The sequence below is a fragment of the Babylonia areolata genome, chromosome 21 (genome assembly GCF_041734735.1).
Source record: "Babylonia areolata isolate BAREFJ2019XMU chromosome 21, ASM4173473v1, whole genome shotgun sequence".
NCBI classification, from domain to species: Eukaryota; Metazoa; Mollusca; class Gastropoda; order Neogastropoda; family Buccinidae; genus Babylonia; species Babylonia areolata.
This window is the reverse complement of record NC_134896.1, coordinates 24,357,775-24,372,774: the sequence shown is the minus strand read 5'-3', so window position 1 is coordinate 24,372,774 and position 15,000 is coordinate 24,357,775. Positions and strand designations below refer to the sequence as shown.

General features: G+C 45.5%; 1 protein-coding gene across 1 annotated transcript in view; it reads right to left on the bottom strand.

Annotated features, from left to right (window-relative positions):
* Positions 1-2,216: 2,216 nt before the first annotated feature.
* The window catches only part of LOC143296591 (uncharacterized), a 13,925-nt gene continuing 1,141 nt past the window's right edge, over positions 2,217-15,000 (bottom strand). Inside the window, exons 2-4 of the mRNA XM_076608616.1 lie at positions 9,125-9,254; positions 3,478-3,621; positions 2,217-2,750 (exon numbers count right to left, since the gene is read on the bottom strand). Coding sequence (XP_076464731.1) covers positions 2,217-2,750; positions 3,478-3,621; positions 9,125-9,254 — 808 coding nt within the window. The remainder of the gene's footprint in view (positions 2,751-3,477; positions 3,622-9,124; positions 9,255-15,000) is intronic.

The following is a 15,000-nucleotide window of genomic DNA, read 5'->3' as shown; positions in this document are numbered from 1 at the left end:
CCAGAAGTCGACTTCCCGGCCTCCCGTGACGTCATAAGACCGGGGACAAAAGACATTTCAAGTGAAACATGAGATTGTTTTGTTTTGACCCGGAAAGAAAATGTTTGGGAATAGCATTCATTCGGGGTTTCGATTAGTACTTGCAATTCGAAAACCGAAATTCTGTCGATGATGACAAAGGAAGGAGAATGACAACTACTCCATGATGTGGCAGGATAGTACTAATAATTATAGACTGAAACAAAATTAAACTGCAGATATACCACTTCTGTCTTTAATATGTCATTAATTACATACCTGTTACAACCTGTCTTTTACGTAGAGCTTGTGGTTTTGACGTGGTGAAAATCATGCAGGTTGAGTTTGGGTTTAAAAAAAAAAAAGAAGATTGTTTTAGGGATGTCCCGGACTATTTGGTAATTCTTCTGTGGTCATCAATCACCACCAAACGTCGTTTCAGATCATCCCATTCCTCTATTTTGGGTAGCTCTTCAAGAAAAGTTACTCCTTTCAAAAGATTATATCCAGACTGCTATTCTCCGTACCACCACACAATCTGATCGGGAGTTGGTGTCATTAGTTCATTGATACGATTTATAAACTGGGTGACCCAAACAGTTTTTCCACTTCTTGTTGGACCAGCAATCACACAGGTAAAAGGATGTTTCCACCAAGGAACCATGACCTATTGTGAAGCATTCTGCTTTAAAATGTAAACCAGTCAACAAACTTCAAGGCACATTCGCCATCATCATCATCCTTGTCAATTCACCATCATGATCATTGCCATTGTCATCACTGCAAAAACAAAGGACATGACGCTGGCTAACATGTCAAGACACGTCTATCTATTTCTAGCATGCCACGTCAAAATATCGATCCACTTTTGATTCAGTACAAACCATGATCTTGACCCTTCCGACTACTTCCAGAATGAGCACGCGCACACTTCCAGTCCGACGATGCGACCTTGACCCACACATCAAATCTTCCCAGTGACCTTGACTCTTCCGCACACTTCCGGAATGCGCACGCGCACACTTCCGGTCCCACGAGGTCCTCCCAGGAGGTCCTCATTTGAGGGGTCAGAAGTCCCTTACCATACTACTCACACACACACCACAACACAACACCACACACACACACACACACACACACACACAACACAACACCACACACACACACACAAATACACACACACACACTGAATTGCTGGTTCTGTATTACATAACCAGATTGGACTGCGCCTGTTGTGTGACTTAGTATTATTGTATTGAATCAGTTTGTTAACTGATGTTGTTATTTTAGGCCCAGTATTTACAGTATATCGATTGCAATGATTACTTAATTAACACGTCGCCTTTGTTAGTAAACGTGTCAACGATTTCTCTTTCAAGAGATAGGCTAATAACGAGTTCTTATATCTTGTCTACGTGTTCGGTGTGTGGTCATCCCAGCATAGCTCCCATTACATTTTTCATCATCTGTTTTGTAGGCTCCGATCTCTAAAGGCTTGAGATCACTCAAGTAACCGTTAGGACACACACACACACACACACACACACACACACACACACACACACACACACACACACACACACGAATTGGGGTTTGAATCATGGTAAGGGCAAATCTTATCATAATTAATGTATACCAGCTCACCAACCAAGCCGAGCAAGGAATGGGGAAATCGAGCACATGTACACTGATACAAAAATAAACAAATCAAAACAATCGTGATAAAATTTTACAAAATATTATTTAACAATTTAGAAATATGTGAATGAAAGGATTAATTCACAAACGAGCACATGTAAACAGATTAAAAAAAAAGAAGAAACAAACAACAACAAAAATCTAGATAAAACGTGACAACATAGTATTCAACAGTTCAGACACATATCAAATGTGAATAAAAAGGACCAACTCTTTGAATCTCATATACGGTTTGAATACTCTCTTTTATTACGATATTACCCACATGTATTTATTTCAAACTGATTGTAGCAGATAGTAATGTCACAGTCCCACAATGTTGTGCTCCATCCATTGTTTTCCTCCTCTGTCTGCAGTCCATGTATCAATGTATTCTTTCTCAATTATGAATTATCATTTACTTGGACATTACGAATTAAGGGAATAGGTAATTTAATATTCTAGTAATCCAATGTTTTCTATAGCTGGTTGGTAAACCTGTTTATAATGAAACACTCGCGCTAGCTGTGACTTGTGGTGGAAATTTCAGTAGTGGCCGGGTTAACATATTTCCTTACAGCTTTAGTGTTTGCCACTGAAGCTTTCCCAAACGAAAGCAAAGCCTTTAAAGTTTCACGGTATTTAGAGCCCATCACCAGATAGATGAAAATGTTGCAAGAAGAATTCACGTAAGAGGTGAACTCGGAAAACCACAGCACGGCGAAGTGCGTGTTGTGGTAGATCCCCCCGGAAGCCAACTCGGGAACGAAAAGCAGCACTGCGCGAAACACCGAAATGGGAGAAATGCAGACGAGAAAGAGGACTGAAGTGTTGATCAACATCCTGGTCAGAGCGATCTCGCGCGCGGAGAGAGACCCGGATGAGGAAGACTCCGCCCTCCATTGTGCCATCTGGCGGAGCTTGACGGCGGTGAGCAGCGTGGAGACGATGACGACGATGGTGACGCCACCAGGGATGATGACGCCAAAGACCACGGAGTCCATGAAGTCCCACACTGCTTGGTTCTGGTAGTAGAACTGACTGCCGGTCCACACCTGCATACAGTTCATTGGGGTAAAACACACACACAAACACACACAGATACACAGACACAGACACTGGCACACACAGACACAGATACACACACACACACACAATGTAGCAACCTATTCGCAGCCTGGCTGCTTTTTACCTCAAGGTAAAATCGGGAGAGTCCAGATTTACCTTCAGGGTCTATTTAGTCTAGTCTACCAGCCTGGAACGATCCTCGGAGGTAAATTTCAACCAGCCAGAACTGGCCGAGTTAGATTTTGCCCTCCCCCCTCCTAACTCGAAATAGTTATGGGGCTAAAGGCCTCGACTGGCTTGAAATGACCACAGGGAGTAAATTAAGCACAGTTTGATTTGACCCCCTCCTTTAACCAGTTGACATTAACTACCAGTGAAAGGGGGGACGGGAATCTTAACTTTAAACATGATCGACCCCCGCCTCCTTCCACTTTGTAGCTGAACGTCCCTCCCCCCGCACCCCCCTCCCCGACCACAGTTAAATAGGGGGCTGGAGGTGGGAGGGGTGGTGGACGGGTATAATAATGGAATATCTAGAATCAGCTCCCTCCTTTCTGGAATATCTGTTTTTATGTAACTTTTGGAAGAAAAAACACACACACAAAAAAACAACTTTCTGTGCTTTTCTCACTATTTCACACCCACGTCCCGCCACCCCACCCCACCCTTCCTCCCCCGCAGCCCTCTTTCCCCACCTGTACATTCCATACCCACCTTTATAGTTTGATTGCTGCTGGGATCGAAGGCACAGTCAATGCGGTACTTGGTGGCGACGAAGATAGAATAGAGAGTGATGATGGTGACACACGTGCAGAGAATGAAGATAGCCATGGTTTTCGTACGAAGAATAGTCTGAAACTGATCGATATGACTCACTGAAAAAGAACCCATGGCAACGAGAGTGTTGTTCTCAGGATAAATTCTGTAGCAGAAATTCACTCTGATAGGTAAACAAATGTATAACTATGCATGCACTCAAGGCCTAATTAAGCGCATTGGGTTATGCTGCTGGTCAGGCATCTGCCTTGCAGATGTGGTGTAGCGTATTATGGATTTGTCCAAACGCTGTGACGCCTCCCTGAGTAACTGGAACTAGAACTCGTTCCGTGAAAGTGTAGGCTGCGTATATATCGCGGCAGCTCAGTGCAACCTCGTCACAATCACTGCTTACTTACAGAATTCAAGGCTAGAAAGGTCAAGGTAAAAGGTCCAATAGCCTTTTACGGCCATCGAGGCAGTGAATTCATGTATCTACTGTGTCCAGGGATCGGCATAGGAAGGCAGGCGGGGCCCATCCCCCTCATTCCGCCAGTTTAACCTTCCCTAATCGATACCAGGTACCTATCCATACCTGAGTGAGTAAGGAAATCGGAGTAAAGTGCCTTTCCCCAAGGACACAACACATTCATCATCGTCATCATCATCATCATCGTCATCATCGTCCTTACTAACGGCTGCGGTGGTCAGATGGTTAGAGTGCTGGATTCTCGTCCGAGTTTCCTGAGTTCGATCCCTCCCTGGATGGAGATTTTTCCGAACTCCCTGGATAACATATTATGTGCAGACCTGCTAGTGCCTGAACCCCCTCCATGCGTATATGCACGCAGAAGATTAAACACGCACGTAAAAGATCTTGTAAGTCATGTCAGTGTTTGGGGTGTTATAGAAACAATAACAAACACAGCATGCACAGCCCTGTAAACGGAGTATGTATGTATGTATGTTTGTATTGTACGTACGAATTTGTATGCGCATATATATGTTTATTGCGCATGATTGTGAATTGAGAACTGAGTGTATTTCGTAAGTGTGTCTCTGTGGATTGTAATGTGCATTGTGCAATGAGGAAAGCACTGGTAAATGTCCAGTTATTATTATTATTATTGAGCAAATGACTCCGAGGAGGAGGAGGAGTCTCCCGTCGGACCAACGGATGAGAAGGCAGGCAGGCTTATCTGTCAGTGTGTGTCCTCATATGGGAGAAGAGGCCGATTCTGGATGCGCAACAGCAGCACTTCCCACAGGTGTTGCAATGGAAAACGTCTCCAGAAGTTGAGCCCTCCTTCCTTCGTTCACGCTTCTCCTTAATGGCCAGCGTTCTCTTGTTTTCATGAGTCAGGTCAGATAGATATATCTGCTACTGGTGACCTGGATCCCAGTACTACCTGTCACAGGGTCGAATTGCTGGTGACTAAACCAGCACCCCCACCAGTCCTCTCAGAAGGATGGTGAGGAGGGTGTCTAGACACCCTGGTGGAAATAAATTGCCCATCAAAGGGCGCCAGCTCTGGAGAGCTACCTGCGGCCACCTAGCTAAGGAGTAAACCCAGACAGAAAATCCGGTGCAGTTGGCAACAAAACAGCCTTGCTGTCCCTTTGGATCTGTCAGCGAGGTGGAGAGGGGGGACAAGCTGTATGGGCAACAGCCTGTCTTCCATATTACATTACCCAGGCTTATATCCGTCCATTCATCCACAAACACCTTGCACCTTCAACTTAGAGAGGACACTCCAGCTTCGCTACTAGCACTAGCGTCGGAACAACACGTGAAGCAACAGTTACCGATTATAAGTCAGCGCTCAATTGGCGTAGAGCTGACGCCAGAGGTTGCTTTTGACGGTGGGAGGGACCTTCGCGTCCCACTGGACAGCTACCGCCCGCACAAGCTGGGCACCCCCCAGCCAATTAGGTGCTGTCCCGCCACGACCTGCCTTCTTCTATGGGTGTATGAAGATTAGGAGAATATCCGACAAGCAAGTCGTTAATTTCCACACCAGGCAAAAGGAAAACTTCAAGAAACGTGTCAACAATGAAACTGGCTTGCTGGAATGTCCGGACAATGATGCCTGGGCTCTCCCAAGATCTGCATGACATCAGAGACGCCATAAAGACGGCCGTCATAAACAGCGAGATAAAGAGACTAATTGTGGACATTGCTACTCTGCAGGAAACACGGCTGGCTGACTCAGGAACACTAAAGGAGACAAGGGACAACACCTTCTTCTCGCAAGGAAAGAGCTCTGATGCCCCAAGAGAGTATGGAGTAGGCTTTTGCAGTCAGGAACAGCTTGGTGAACATGATCGAACCAGGCAGCGGCGGTTCAGAACGACTCCTGACTCTCCACCTCAACACCTCCGAAGTCTATGTCACTCTCGTCAGTGCATATGCCCCAACTCTGTCCGTCTCTCCAAACGCCAAGGATGAGTTCTACGAAAATCTCGCATCAACCATAAGGAACATCCCCAGGACAGAACAACTTGTTCTCCTGGGCGACTTCAATGCCAGAGTGGGTGCAGACAATTCGTGGCCCTCCTGTCTCGGTTCCTTTGGAGTGGGGAAAATGAATGATAACGGACAGCGACTACTTGAGTTTTGTGCCTGCCATGAACTGTGCATCGCCAACTCCTTCTTCAGGACGAAGCCCCAACATAAAGTCTCCTGGAGGCGCCCGCGCTCAAAACATTGGCACCAACTGGATTTGCTCCTAGTAAGACGAGCTGCCATCAAAAACCTTCTCCACACTCGCTCTTACCACAGCACAGACTGCGACACGGACCACTCTCTGGTATGCTGCAAGATCAGACTGCAACCAAAGATGTTCCACTGCTCAAAGAAACAAGGGAACTATCGCACTGACGTCAGCAAGATGTCTCAGCCAGACCTTGTAGAACAGTTCACAGAGCAGAGGCCTTTGAGAGAGAATTCGATGCATTGCAGCCCAGAGACTCTGCCACAGAAAGATGGGAAACGCTACGAGACACCATGCACCGCATTGCTATGGCCACCTTTGGGAAGAAATCCGCAAAATCCCACGACTGGTTTGAGGCCAGATCATCAGTGATGACTCCCATTATTGAGGCCAAGTGCACTGCACTCACCGAGTACAAACGGTCACCCAGTGAGAAGAACCTGCAAATCCTCAGGGCCGCCAGGAGCAAGCTTCAGCTTAACACCCGCCAGGCGATGTGCAAATGAGTACTGGACAGAGTTCAGTGAAGAGATACAGAATGCTGCTGAAAGAGGCAACATCCGAGGGATGTATGATGGCATCAAGAAGGCACTGGGACCAAACACAGAGCAAGACTGCCCACTTGGGAAGTAATCAACGATCCTAGATAGCAGATGGAGAGATGGGCGGAACACTACTCCGACCTCTACTCCACAGAAAACATGGTGTCCAACTCAGCCCTCGATGCTATCAAGTGCATGCCGGTCATAGAAGAACTTGACGCAGAGCCAACTGAGGACGAACTCAGCAAGGCCATTAACAGCCTGACATCAGGCAAGGCACCTGGCAGCGACGGGATTCCCCCAGAGCTCATTAAACACTGCAAGACTACTCTTCTGCATCCTCTGCACACAGTCCTCTGTCAGTGCTGCAATGAGGGAGCTGTACCGCAGGACATGAGGGACGCCAAGATCATCACCCTGTACAAAAGTTTCAGTTTCAGTTTCAGTAGCTCAAGGAGGCGTCACTGCGTTCGGACAAATCCATATACGCTACATTACCTGTACAAAATCAAGGGTGAAAGGAGCGACTGCAACAATTACAGAGGCATCTCACTTCTCAGCATTGTAGGCAAAGTCTACACTCAGGTCCTTCTAATCTGCCTGCAGAAACTGGCCGAACGCGTTTATCCGGAATCACAGTGCGGTTTCCGAACAGAGAGATCCACGGTAGACATGATCCTCTCCCTTCGACAAATCTAGGAGAAGTGCAGGGAGCAGAGGATGCCTCTGTATGTTGCATTCATTGACCTCACCAAGGCCTTTGACCTAGTCAGCAGAGACGGCATTTTCCAGTGACCTTCGAAACATCATCTGCCCCACCCCCCACCCCCAAACTGCACAGCCTGATTGAGTCCTTTCACTCCAACATGAAAGGGGCAGTGCAGTTTAATGGTAACCTCTCCAAGCCCTTCGACGTATGCAGTGGTGTCAAACAAGGCTGCGTCCTCGCCCCCACCCTATTTGGAATTTTCTTTGCTCTTCTCCTGAAGCATGCGTTCAGCACAGCTCAAGAAGGGATCTGTGGACCAGATCAGATGGCAGGCTCTTCAATCTTGCCCACCTCAGAGCAAGGACAAAAGTCTGCAAAGCCCTCATCACAGACATGCTCTTTCCGACGATGCCGCAGTTGTGACCCACACCCAGTGGGAATTGCAGTCACTAATGGACCACTTCTCCCAGACCTGCAAAGATTTCGGTCTGACCATCAGTCTCAAGAAAACAAACGTCCTAGGCCAAGACACGCCATCTCCACCAGTCATCACCATTGATGACTACGAGCTTGAAGCCATCCATCAATTCACTTACCTTGGGTCCACCATCACTGACAACCTCTCCATTGACACAGAGATCGACAAGAGGATCGGGAAGGCAGCCACAACACTAGCTCGCCTCACACACAGAGTGTGGACAAATCCCAAGCTGACCACGAAGACAAAGATGGCTGTATACAATGCCTGCGTCCTCAGCACCTTGCTGTATGGCAGTGAGGCGTGGACCACACATGCTCGTCAGGAGAAAAAGCTCAATACCTTCCACCTGAGAAGCCTATGACGCATACTCGGCATCTCCTGGCAAGACACGGTGACAAACACCAAAGGATGATTAGTCTGTCCTTTCTGTTTACCGCTGAAATGGTGTGGGTGAGCTCCTCAAAGAAAGCTTCTTTAATGTCATCAGGATTGGTCATCGTCGGGACATAGCAGCTGATGACTGTGGAGAAGCAATCCTTGGACAGCTTCAGATGCAGGGTCATCAGCCTATCGTTTATCCCACATGGAAGGCTGTCAAGCTGTCGTGTTGTGTTGGATGTCCAAGTAGGTGCGGTTTCCTACTAGGTACTAGGCGAGGCAGGCTTTCTTTAGGGATCCTTTTATCTCCCCTTCCCCATGTGGGGAGAGCAGTGCTGTCCCTAAAAATGGCTGCTCTGACACTGTGGGAGGATACGGGCGCCGCATCTGCCCCAGTCTACGGCGGACGACCATCACCCCACAGCCGCCTGTGTGCAGAGTCGTGACTAGGAACTGCCAGCAGCATCCTCTGCCTGTTCCCTTTACCACTTCTCCATTGCTGCAGGGCTTGGGAAAGGTGGGTGTTATCCTGGTTGCCTGACTTAAGAGCTCCCCCTGCCCTTTGGTCATCCTCTTCCGCCTTCACAGCTGTTGGGACGGGCTTCCTTTTCCGCCTGGTCCGTCGTTGGGTGACTTCACATGCGGCAGGTAGTACTGGGTTACATGGTACCATTAGCAAGGGCTAAGCCCCTGACCTGACATGTCGAGGGAGGATAGGCGCTGTATAAATCATCATCATCATCATCATTATCATCATCATCATCATCGTCGTTGTCGTCACCTTGAGGGGCCAGAGGACGCAGAGACATCGCTCGGTGGCGATGATGGCCGACATGAACTGGGAAATCCAGGTGAGACTGAACAGGCTGACCATGTTGCTGTTGATGAGGGCGCTGAACACCGGACCGTACCTGGAAAGAAGAGGTGAAAACTGAAAATATGAAACCTGACTGTCACGATGGACTGAATTTGAAGAGTTAAAGTGTCATGTTATTTGTGTTATTCTACGATAGTATTTTATGTTTTTTTTTTTTGTTGAAATGAAACTGAAACATGAATCCTGTCACGGTGGACTGAATTTGAAGAGCTGAAGTACGCGTCATGTCTTTATGTTATTCTACGTTTGTGTTTTGTCTGTCTGTTTCTTGTATGTCAGAGATACCCTTGCAGAGTGTTATCGTATTGTGCGTGTGATGCATCTACTGAATGTCGTAATTTGATATTCTATTGATGTGGTGTATAGATCGGAAATGTCATGGTGATATTCAAGAGAGAATATAACATTCTGTGCAAGGGAGGAAAAACAAACAAACAAAAAACAAACAAAAAAACACCCAACAAAACAACAAAAACAACGACAACAACAACCCCCCCCCCAAAAAAAAACAAAAACAAAAAAAAACAACAACAAAAAACCAAAAACAAAAAACGAACCCCCCCCCCTCCCCCCAAAAAACAACAACAAAAACAAACAAAAAAACAACAACAAAACAAAACAAAACAAAAAAACAACAACAAAACAAAACAAAAAAACAACAACAAAACAAAACAAAAAAACAACAACAAAACAAAACAAAAAAACAACAACAAAACAAAACAAAAAAACAACAACAAAACAAAACAAAAAAACAACAAAAAAACAAAACAAAAAAACAACAACAAAACAAAACAAAAAAACAACAACAAAACAAAACAAAAAAACAACAAAAAACACACAAACAAAACAGCCAGACCATGTGACAGCTTTCATATAAACGTATGGAACATCATGTATATTAACACATTCCCTTTATTTAGAAATATTATATCGTAAGGCATGATACATCTGATACACAGCTGGTGTGAACACGATGGTCACATTGCACAGCTCTTACATTGGATTTTTTGACATGCTGTTTTGAATTTGATAATACTCGCATAATTTGTGTCCGAACTTTTAGATATTTTGCAGACTTGTTGATGATACCCTAAGGCTATTGTGTGAAAATTTCTCAATGAATTCGGTTTCTCTATCACTGAGAAAATACTTGTCAAAAAGCGGCTCACTTTTTGGGGGACACCCGATACAGACACGGTGATTGGTCTGGTTTGTCTGTTCGGCAGTCAGAAGTCTCATGAATCACTCCGACATTTTCGGGATATTGCCACACTGGACTACCGCCACACATCATAAGGTAGGCCAACTGTGTTAACATCCCAAAGTAGCCACAGTATCTGCCAGTACTGTGTCCGTGAGGGTCTAGGTTCGAATCCCGGTTTCGACCTATATCCCAAGTTAGACTGGAAAATCCAACTGGGCGTCTGGTCGTAGGGACGAAAAGACACACAAAGGTTAGTGTGGAGAACGCACTTGACGCACTGAAAAACAACCAAAATAACAGTGACAACGTATTTGTCGTCCTCTGGCAAAATAAGAAATCTTTAGAAAACATCTACTCTGATAGATGTACAAATAGGTATACAAATAGGCGTACAATTACTCAAGGCCTGACTAAGTGCGTTGCATTATGCTGCTGTGCTGATCAATCATATGCCTAGCAGATGAAGGTGCTGTAAGGGTTTTTCCGAACGTTGTGAAGCCTTGACAAAGTGAAACTGAAACTGACGACTGAAACTTACCCGAGTATCATTGTTATGCTTTTCGAATTTTCTATGGTCATTCTGGTCAGATATAAAAGCGAACAAAGCCCATGCTGCTGCTGTTCACGAACTGTCTGGTTGTCATTGTTGTGGATGTTTGTTTGCTTTTTTTTTTATAATCTGAAGATGTATTCCATGTGTTTGTCAGCCACGAGAATGATCGCGCGTTGGTCTCACGGGTTTTTACCAACTGAAGAAATAGACAGATGTCTAATCTGTCGAAGAATGATATAATGGACCAGCTCAATACGTCCCTGTCACAACGTGTCAGAAACTGGTCCAAACTCTCCCCCTTTTGTATCAGAAGAAACGAACGAGCGAAGAGGGTTAGGACCAGATTCTGTCACAAGAAAACTGTTGAGATATTACTTAGACGTCACAGATCGATGCCAGATAGACTGAGCAACACACTAGACGCCACGTTCTTGGCATCAGAGATCTTTTCCCATCCCTCTTGCGGCCAATCAGTGGCAGCCTCTGTGCGTGTGTGTATGTGTGTGTTTGTGTGCATGTGTTGGTCTGTATTTTTGAGTGCGTTTGTGCATGCGCGAGAGTGTAAGTGTACACAAGTGTCAGTAGAGTTCTGTGCACGTGCGTGTGTGTGTGTGTGTGTGTGTGTGTGTGTGTGTGTGTGTGAGGGGGAGGTGGGGGTGCGGGGGGAGGTGGGGTAGAGGATGAGGTATGTGAGTGTATGCATGCCTACACTGTGGGAGCAACAGGATGTTGGAACGTATATATATATATATATATATCTTTGTACATATGTGTGTGGAGATATGGGCATATGTGTGTGCGCTTGTACAAGTAAGTGTTCATCTGTGTGTGTGTGTGTGTGTGTGTGTGTGTGTGTGTGTGTGTGTGTGTGTGTGTATGTATGTGTGTGTGTGTGTGCCGTGGAAGCTGTGATACGTAGACTAGAAATGAGTGTGTGGAGGAGGGGGGTAGAGGAGGTGCAGGGTAATGTGCGTGGTGTGTGTGTGTGTGTGTTGGAGCTCATGTACGTTTATATGTATTTGACTGTGCTTTCATATCTGTGAAACTGCATGTTCGGTGTATATCTGTTATGCATGTGTGGGTGTATATGTGAATGTGTGTCTTCATGTTTTACATCTATTTGCTTTTTTTAATTTTTTTTTTTATAGTTATCATTTATTTATTTATTTATTTATTTGTGTAAGCTTATCTATCATTTATTCACTTTTTTTCCCTCAAGGCCTGACTAAGCGCGTTGGGTTACGCTGCTGGTCAGGCATCTGCTTGGCAGATGTGGTGTAGCGTATATGGATTTGTCCGAACGCAGTGACGCCTCCTTGAGCTACTGAAACTGAAACTGAGATCGATGCCTGGACGACGGGCGCAATAGCTGAGTGGTTAAAGCGTTGGACTTTCAATCTCAGGGTCTCGGGTTCGAATCTCGATAACGGCACCTGGTGCGTAAAGGGTGGAGATTTTTCCGATCTCCCAGTCCAACATATTATGTGCAGACCTGGTTCCTGAACCCCCTTCGTGTGTAAAAGCACCCTGAAGATCAAATACACACGTTAAAGATCCTGTAATCCATGTCAGAGTTCGGTGGGTTACGGAAACAAGAACATACCCAGCATGCACACCCCCGAAAACGGAGTATGGCTGCCTACATGGCAGAGTAGAAACGGTCATACACGTGAAAAGCCCACTCGTGTACATACGAGTGAACGTGGGAATTGCAGCCCACGAACGAAGAAGAAGACGATGCAAGAACAACATGACGAACGTTCCAGTGACGCATGATAACGTTGCCACAGCACTCCAAGCAGAGTGGGAAGGCTTTCCCCTGACACTACCTGAAGAATCACCCCTTGCGCTGGAGGAGGATGCCAGAAGCAGCCAGTCATGTCGGAGGAGAAGGAGGAGGAGGGATTTTTGCTCATTGTCCTGTCGCACATACATTGTAGCATATCATGTTGACATTACATGGCGTGGTTAAAACGGTCATACACGTAAAATCCCACTCGTGTACAAACGAGTGCACGTGGGAGCTGTAGCCTACGAACGAAGAAGAAGAAGATGAAATCAAGGTAAATCATTGATTTTCACTTTCCACTGTTATTAATTGAATTACATATTCATTAACAGGGAGGAGAGGCGGCGGAGTTAAATGGGAAACGGGATAGATGAAGGACGGAATAAACGGTGACATTTTGAAATAAAAAGAAGAACAGTTCAAGAAAAATCACTTAATCGAAACAGATAAATCGTTAATTAATTTAACAGGATATACAATTGATAATGATTATAAAAGAAAAAGTTAAAAAAAAAAAAATCAACGTTCAACCAGCTGCATCTTCATGACATAACACCACCAATTTTTGCTGTAGCCACGTTCGATGCTTTTTTGACCAGAAAGTCTTGACAAACCACTTTTGAAAGAGTCAAGAGATTGGTACTGGATCTTTTAGTTCGTTTGTTTTCTGCAGTTGTGGTCATTGTGAAAGTAACCTAATTGTAGAACGACTGGCACACTGAACTTATTCAAGGTGCGATTTGAAAACACCAGTTTGTTCATTTTTCACTGTCTTCCTTGACTAGAAAATATTCCGCAAGGTCTGTTCAAATATGTGAACATGAGTGGGAAACAAGGGATGGATGTAGAGCTCGGGGCGAGGGGCCTGGGGGGTAGAGAGGAAGTAGGAGGTGGAAGATGGGGAAGAGAGGGTTATCTTTTGTGTTTTGCAAGGCGCTTTGAAGCTACGCTGGAATGGTCACGTAAGATGCAATGGCCTTGCTAAAACAATCCCCCACGGAACTATTGAGGGAGGGAGACGGACGGGAAACATGAAAAACGATGGACTGACAACATTGCAGAATAGAGGGAAAACCACTTGCACAGACCCAGGCTTTGACACAGAACCGACAGACCTGGAGGAATGTGGTGAACAGTTCTCTGCGGCACCCCCATGACTCTTTACAAAGAAGAAGAAGAAGAAGAAGAAGAAAGCGGTTTCAGGGTGCAGAGATCGTATTGGACTAGTTATGTGCTGTGTAAATGCCCACACTACTCCTTCCTGCCTATGTCTTGTTCTACAGTTTTCAGTCATACGTGTGATCATGCATTCCTTCGTAATGTCCTTGTGTACAGAACTGATGTGAGAAGTTGTGTGTAACCCTGTTGATACTATAAGGTGACATCTCTGGTCACATTCAGGGGTAAAACAGCTGCGTTTGGGGTCAAACACAACACATGAAAGTACATACCACATGCAGGACAGTGTTGTGCTTGCAGAGTATGCACATCATGCAGGTACTCACCAAGTAGTGCCTCGCGTGTATCTCAGTGCCATTCTGCTGGTCATACCTAGTTTGCAGTCATGGTTTGCAGTTTGTCTCAAAGAGAATGCATGCCTTTCATCACACGAGCAGTCAGTGAACCAGAATCAGAATGATATAACACACTTATAAACTATTCACAAACGATACTTTCTCTATATATACACATGCCCGTGTCACATTCATCGCGTCATAAATTGTCACACAAAGATGACCCGTGCACGGTATATAGCTTGAAGCAAATATACACCATAATTTTCACACTTGCATGTATTGAACTTTTCATCACCCACTATATGTGCTTCTGTAGCAGCAGCTAATTGTACTCTCCCATCTTCATTCAGTTGTAACAGATCGAAATCATCATCAGATAAAGCGTTGTAAAACTCATCGTCAGAAAACTGGTGAGAATCCGAATTTTCTACACATTCCATTTTCCGTATGCGTGTGTCTACACAGCACATCACCAAGAATGTAGTGGCGACCACCTTCTTACGGCCAAGGGAAGGGCAGTGGGGTGTCTGGCATCCATTCCACTCATAAACGCTGACCTGCTAAGTGAAACGGTCAAGGATAGATTACACGCGCTGATGACACGACTCGCGCGAAGTTCAAAGCGCCGTTTACCGCGAGAGCCGATTTTCTGTGCCGCAGGAAGGAAAGGGAGAATTCTCTGCTGCACGGTTTTGTGGGCTCCATGAATGAAGGGTA